The 7,606-nt window shown below is 37.5% G+C and overlaps 1 protein-coding gene across 1 annotated transcript; it reads right to left on the bottom strand.

Moving 5' to 3' along the window:
- Positions 1-4,198: 4,198 nt before the first annotated feature.
- LOC124898584 lies at positions 4,199-4,741 on the bottom strand. Its single transcript, XM_047412223.1, has one exon. It carries the CDS (start codon positions 4,739-4,741, stop codon positions 4,199-4,201), a length of 543 nt encoding a protein of 180 aa, XP_047268179.1.
- Between the last annotated feature and the right edge of the window lie 2,865 nt (positions 4,742-7,606).

The following is a 7,606-nucleotide window of genomic DNA, read 5'->3' as shown; positions in this document are numbered from 1 at the left end:
AAGTGCACTAGTGGGGCAGGTTTGGAGTGGTTGACAAGGTTGTTTAACATTATTTTTAAGGAAGCAAATATGCCTAAAGCGTGGAGGTGGAGTATGAAGATTTCAGTGTATAAGAATAAGGGAGACATCCAAAGTTTCAACAACTATAGAGGTATTAAGTTGTTGAGTAATACTATAAAGGTTTGGGAAAGGGTGGTAGAGTTGAAGATGAGAAGGACCGTGAGGATCTTTGAGAATCAGTTTTGTTTTATGCCAGGTCACTCTACCATTGAGGCCATTCACCTTGTGAGGAGATTAGTGGAGCAGTTTCAGGAGAGGAATAACGACTTGCACATGGTGTTTATTAATCTTGAGAAGACATATGACAGAGTTCCCAGGGAGTTCTGTGAAGGTGCTTGGACGCTAGAGGGGTGCCCGTGGCATACACTAGGTTGATTTAGGATATGTATGATGGTGTGAAGACTGGTGTGAGGACGGTGAGTGGAGATTCGAAGCACTTCCCAGTTTTGATAGGGTTGCACTAGGGATAGACTCTTAGCCCATTTTTATTTTCCTTGGTGATGGATATTTTGACGCGACATATTCAAGGAGAGGTGCCTTGGTATCTTTTGTTTGAAGATGACGTGGTACTGATTAATGAGACTCAGGATGGAATTAATGATAATTTGGAGATTTGGACACAGACGCTTGAGTCTAAAGGTTTTTGGTTAAGCATAACCAAAAATAGAGTACTTGGAGTGTAAGTTTAGTGATGTATCGCAGGAGGCTGGAGTGGTTGTGAAGCTGGACTCTTAGGCCATTCAGAAGAGGGAGAGTTTTAAGTATCTAGGGTCTAGGATCTAGGGCAATGGTGAGATTGACAAGGATGTCACGCATTATATTGGGGCAGGGTGGTTGAAATGGTGGCTCGCTTTAGGATTTTGATATGATAAGAAGGTGCCTTCATAGCTTAAAGGTAAGTTCTACAAAGTAGTAGTCTGACCGACTTTGTTGTATGAATTGGAGTGTTGGCCAGTTAAGAACTCCCACAAACAAAAGTTGAAGGTAACGGAGATGAGAATGTTGCAATGAATGTGTGGATATACCAGGAAAGATAGAGTGAGGAATGAGATTATTCGAGAGAAGGTGAGAGTTGCCTCGGTGGAGAACAAGATGCGAGAAGTGAGGTTACGTTGGTTTGAGCACGTGATAAGGAGGGACTCTGATGCTCCAGTGTGGAGGTATGAGATAGTAGCTATGGATGGTTTTAGGAAAGGTAGAGGTAGACCAAAGAAATATTGGAGGGAGATGATTAGGCTCATATATTGAGCAGTTACAGCTTACGGAGGACATGACCCTTAATAGGAAGGTATGGAGGACGCAGATTAGGATAGAGGTTAGGGGGTAGGAATGCATCGGTAATAGTAGGGGAGCATTTTTTATTTATGTCTAGAGTTTTTATTTGTGGTGTTGTAGCTGTAGTATTATCGTATGGCTATTTTGCATACTATACTAGTTTATTGATGTTACGGCTTTTGACGTAATATTTTAGGCCTTTTTATTAGGATAATTGTGTGTTTTCAAGCAACAATTATCGTATTTAACATAGTGTTTTAGTGTTTTTGGGATAAGAACTGAGTATGAAGAATAACTTGGATAAACTGAACAAAACAAAGAAATAATGATCAGCGACGGCTCAGGCGACGACCAGTCGACCTTGCGACGAACCGTTGGCCTAAACCGTTACCAGGAAATAGAATGTCGGACCACTGGAAGTCATGCGAAGGTACAGGCAATGGACCATCGGTATTGCGATGAACCATCAGCCTAAATCGTCACCAGGACATAGAATGCAAGACCTCTGGAAGTCATACGACAGACCAGGCGATATACCGTCAGTATTACGATGAACCGTAGCCCTACCCATTGTCAAGAAGCAGAACATAGACTCACTAGAGCTCCAGCGACAGTCTAGGCAACGGACCGTTGCCTCAGCAACGAACTGTCACCTTAGTGATAAACCGTCGCTCGACCCGTTGAGCATGAAGCGGCAACTTTGAGTTTGAATTTTAAAATCCTAGTTCTGGAAACATATAAATACTATGTATTAGGGTTTATTCCGCATCTTTTGAAATTAGTTTGACACTTTCTTCTCCATTGAGAACTGTGTTGCTCTTTTCCTTGAGATCTGAAGCTAGAAGTTGAGATTTCATTATTATATTTTCTATTGAAGATTGAAGAACAATAATTGTGACTTTTGTAAGTAAATTCTGAATTAATTTATGAATACTACAAGGGTTACTTCTCTTTCTATGATGGAAATGTGTGGCTAAGCTCCCATAACTTGGGTTATGGGAGCCTTGATGTGAAAAGCTGATTTGGGTTGTGAATCTAGTAGATTCCCATGATTCATTGATATTGCATAAATTCTTCTTCAATTTAATGACTTTTCTTGGTTACAAACTTGAAGAGTGAGCCCAAGAATATCACTTGTTTGAATAGAAAAGTTTTTGTTGGGAAAAGCAAGAGTTTACACACACTTAAAGACTTTAGCCTTTGGAGATAGGGTAGATACCTTAACCGAATCAACCCATGTGAGAACATAGTTGAATAAATAGTATGTTCCTTAAGTTTGAAAGAATTAAGGGATAAGTTACTCATTATAGGTTAATAAATAAATGGGTAAACTATAGAACTTATATAATCTTGAAATTAAAATTGTTTATTGGGAATCCAAATAGTTCACAACCCTATCTGCTTAAGCATCTTGGTAACCATAACTCAAGTTTGATTTCTCTTATTGAATTACTACTTGCAATACAATCGATATTTGGTTTATTCTCTGTGAAAATCATTTAAATACAAATTTGCAAATCAGATCCCCCTTTATTCTGGAGCCTTCGATCAACAGTCTAATAATAACCACAAAACTTAGTGAACACAGTATTCCCTGTCGGATTCAACACCCAACCTAATTAGGTTCTATATTTGACAGCGACCGCTTACTCTCTCGTAAGAGAGATGTAATATGGGCGTATCATTTATATGAACTTATCTTTTGTGTTTGTTATACTGTTAGTTTATTTTACATACCGTAATAGTTTATATTCACCTATGTTTTGTGTTTGTTATACTGTTATTGGTCCTAAGCTGGGGGTCTATCGGAAATAGCCACTCTACTTCACCTGAGGTAGTGGTATGGTATGTGTACACTCTACCCTCCCCAGACCCCACTATATGGGAATTCACTAGGTATGTTGTTGTGGTTGTTGTTTAATTTGTAGTTTTATTAATAATAAAAACAAGATCCACAATGAATGGACCAACCCATCCAAATAATAAAAACACAAGCCTACAATACTATAATTGAATCGGACCAACGAGTGACCCGATCCAAAGCTGAAGAAACATATAAAGAGTGTTGGGTTTCCAAAATGAGCTAAGATCAGCTCCTTCCCCTTTAGCTTTTTGCTTCCTTCAACATGCTTGACTTCACGAACCTTTGATTTGAGTTGCTCCAGCTTTGGGTAATAAACACTGTGCCTTGGTCTTGCTGAGTTGAATCTGTTTCCAGCTTGCAAGCTCATTTTTTCTTTTTCTGATCTACCGATTGTTCTTCAGCTCTTGTTGATATTATTTTCTCTCATTTTCCAACTGAGGTCTCTAGTGTAAGGGTGTATGCAATGATTTTGGTGCTAAAAAAAAGGGTCCAGTTCGCTGAGTTCTGGTATTTAATCCTGGTAAGTTGCTTCTATTATTGTGCTTGATTCTGGTAGTTGGCCCGAAACATAACATTATCCTTGTTAAATAGGTATGGCAGGGATGGAGATTGTGAGATTCTCGGACCTGCTTATAACTGGATGGTATCAATTTCCTCAGTAACAAGCAATAAAGATCTAACCTTATGACCCTCTAATCTACGAAGAGTCCTTTTTGTTGGATGGTGTATTTAGGCTAAGTAGAAATTTCACCTTTTTTTTTACCTTCTTAGGTTGTAAATGTGATGCATGTGGATAAACTTATTTTAGCCTCTCTAATCTTTCTACTTCTTTGTTATTGCTAGTCTCAAGTAGGAACATTGGTACTTATCACTGTTCAGAATCTTTCTGCCTGTACTTGGTAGCTGTTGGAATGCTGTATATGTAAATGTCTTTTGTTCTAATGCTATGTTAGCCAAGTAATCTGCTAATTAATTACCTTCTCTGTATATATGAATTATCTACACTTGCTTGGTTGAAAGTAGCTTCCAGATTTGCCTGATCATGTCTTCTACTTGCCATGGTATCCCCCGTTCCCTCATTAACAGTTTTTGCATTAGCAAAGAATCAGTCTGAATGATTACTTTATCCTGCTTTGATGAATGACAATGTCTAGCTGCATTTAAAATAGCCATAGCCTCTGCTTCCATATTGTTTGTGTCTTTAATTACTGCTCCTTCTACATGTAGTAAGTCCCCATTTGTGTCTCTTAAACAAAAATCCCAAGAGCTACTCCCCGGATTTCCTTTTGAGACCCCATCAGTTTTGTATTTAACCCATCTTTGTTGTGGAAGCTCCCATAGAACTGATATGGCCTTAATTGTAGGCTTTAATTGACTAAGCTGCTGTAGGATGACTAGCCATTCAAATGAGAACTCTAGTGTTGGTTTTCTCACCTTAAGGAGCATCCTCAGTTGTCTGGTTACATTCATGATCAACCTATGCAGAGATACACCTTTTCCTTCATATTTCAATGCATTTGTTTTCCTCCAAAGCTCCCACATTATTATCCCTGGCAATGCTTTGAAATACACTTTCTCCCTTAGCTTCACTTGTGCATTCTACCTTACATAAATTGTATCCTCAGGCTCAAACCTTGGATGTTTATACCTGTAAAAGAAAAGAAATAGGACCAAGTCAGCATAATTTGACCTCAGCAACACATGAGACACAATCTCTTATGATGGGTTTTGGCAGCACCAATATTTGGATGGCCCCTCTACTCCCCACCTTTTGATAGTAGCATCCACTAAAATCTTTCCTCTCCACATTCTCCGCATAAAGAATACTATCTTGAATGGTAAACCCCTTATCCACAACTGTTTGTAGAAATCATTAATGTCCTCTCTATACCTCACATAATGTCATGTTGATTTGATACTAAAATTTCCTCTTACTTCTACTGACCATATTTCTATGTCATTTTGTGATGTTTGTTGAGGGGGAGACACCTTCTGCCTTATGTGATCCATAATGTCCTTAGTAAATAGTTCATTCATCAACTCTACATTCCACTAGCCATCATTTAGCAAGTATTTGACTTTTTATTATCTCGTATCCCATTCCCTGCTATCCTCTATAATAGAGTAAAAATCTCCTACTTCACTCCAATTATCATACCAAATATGCGCATCTCCTCCCCTTATTCTCTATGTTATAAGATGATCAGTGAGATCTCTAACTTGTAGCATCTTTTCCATACTTGGGATCCTCCTCTTAATTTCCACATAACCTCTTTTGGATGGAGCTTTCTGCAATACTTATTCAACATAAATTCCCTCCATATAGAGCTTTTGGTTCTAAAATTCCACCATAATTTACAAAAAAGTGTTGTGGATACATCTTGAAGTAGTCTAAAACCCAGTCTACCTTCATCTTCTTGTAAACACAGCTTAGACCAAGCTACCCAATGCCTACCCCTATAGTACTACTCCAGAAAAACCTAGCAAAATATTTCTGAATAACACTTAAGACATTCTTAGGAGGGTTCATAACTGATAGGCAGTTTATGGGTATACTTTGAAGCACATGCTTAATTAAAACTTCTCAACCCCCAAAGGATAAAAGCTTACCCTTCCATTCTAGTAGTTTGTTGCTTATTCTATTCATGAGTTGTTGATAGTAAATATTTTTCTTTCTCATATAGAATACTGGACATCCTAGATAATTGAATAAGAATTCCTACCTCAAGATTCCGGTAGCAACCTCAGCCATAACAACTGCTCCATTGGATACACTACTATGTAAATACAAGTACTCTTTTCTTTGTTTATTTTCTGACCAGACACCACTTCATACCTTTCCAAAGTTGTTGTCAATAATTGTAAAGTACCCAACTCAGCTTTACAAAGAATGATCATATCATCTACAAAGGCAAGATGATTGAGTCTTGGACTCCCTCTAGGCATGCCAAACACCTTGAATCTTTCTTTAGCATCAATTCCTTCAATCCCCTAGATAATACCTTTGCTGCAATGATGAACAAAGGAGGTGATAGAGGATCCCTTTTCTTAAGACCCCTAGATGATTTAAAGAATCCTTTAAGTTGTCCATTCAATAATAAGGAGTACCAATTATTGGACAATAATCTGAATTCTATGTTTGTGATCTCTTCATAGAAACCAATCTTCCTTAGAAATTTTGTCAGAAAGAGCCACTCTACTCAATCATAGGCCTTCATTATGTCCAACTTCATGACCATGTTTGGTGGTTTTCCCATCTTTCTAATTTCAGATACTATCTCCTAAACTACCAGGATATTCTCAGCAATACTTCTCCCCTGAACAAATCCAACTTGTTCTTCAGACACAATATTAGGCAATAGATACTTAATTCTTTCATGAATAAGTTTTGAGAAGATTTTATTCACAAAGTTGCTAAGTGGAATAGGTCGCAGGTCTGAAAAATTATTTACAACTAATTTCTTTGATAACAACACTAAGTTGGTGTGTGTGATAGACCTTGGAAGATCATAACTACAGAAAAAAACTATTACCATTTGATGTTGATCCTTAGAAATTATGTCCCAAGCATCCTGGAAGAAGGCACCGGTCATACCATTTGTCTCCCTAGCACTATTTCTATTCAAACTCATGACTGCCACCTTTACTTCTTCTATTGTTGGGATTGTTTTTAACTCTGAATTCTGGACTTTTGTAACTACATTTAAAAGTACATCCAGCATTGTAAAGTCCTTAACATCCTCTTTCTTTTGAAATTGATTCTGATAGAACATAGTAGCAGCTTCAATAATTTTATCCTGATTCTCTAGCCAAACACCCTCATCATTCTAGATTTTTTTAATCTTTAGTCTTGACCTTCTTCCCTTCACACCTACATGGAAAAATCTTGTGTTCCTTTCTCCATCATTGAACCACTTAAAACCATCTTTTTTTTTCCAGAATTCCTTTTTTTTTTCAGTTGCATAGCCAATTCTGCTTGTGCTTTGAATAAAGTGGACCTATTATCCCCTGTGGGATCCTCTTCAAACTGCTTCTCCCTTGCAAGAGTAGCAATCTCTTGAAAAATATTTCCAAAAGTTTGCTTACTCCACTAAGTCAATGCAGCTTTAGTCCTCTTTAACTTTTGGTGAAAAATAATGAAAGGATTGCCCTCTACTTTTACTTTCCAATTCTACTTAATTACCTCCAAGTAAGATTTTTCTTTAATTCAAAATTTAAGGAACCTAAATGGCTTGATCAGATGATCTTGGTGAGTATTATAATGTAGTAACATTTATGCATGGTCAGAACCACTTCTTACCAAGTTTTCTACCTCGATAACTGGAAATATTTCTTGTAATTTATCATTAGAGAAAGCTCTATCAAGTTTTTTGAATATGCACTCTCCATATACTCTGCCATTCCACC

Source organism: Capsicum annuum, chromosome 5 (assembly GCF_002878395.1).
Source record: "Capsicum annuum cultivar UCD-10X-F1 chromosome 5, UCD10Xv1.1, whole genome shotgun sequence".
NCBI classification, from domain to species: domain Eukaryota; kingdom Viridiplantae; phylum Streptophyta; class Magnoliopsida; order Solanales; family Solanaceae; genus Capsicum; species Capsicum annuum.
This window is presented reverse-complemented; position numbering and strand designations above follow the sequence as displayed.

Excerpts from the sequence above, each read along its gene's own strand:
- LOC124898584 (XM_047412223.1), bottom strand. The coding sequence starts at position 4,741 with ATGTGGGAGCTTTGGAGGAAAACAAATGCATTGAAATATGAAGGAAAA.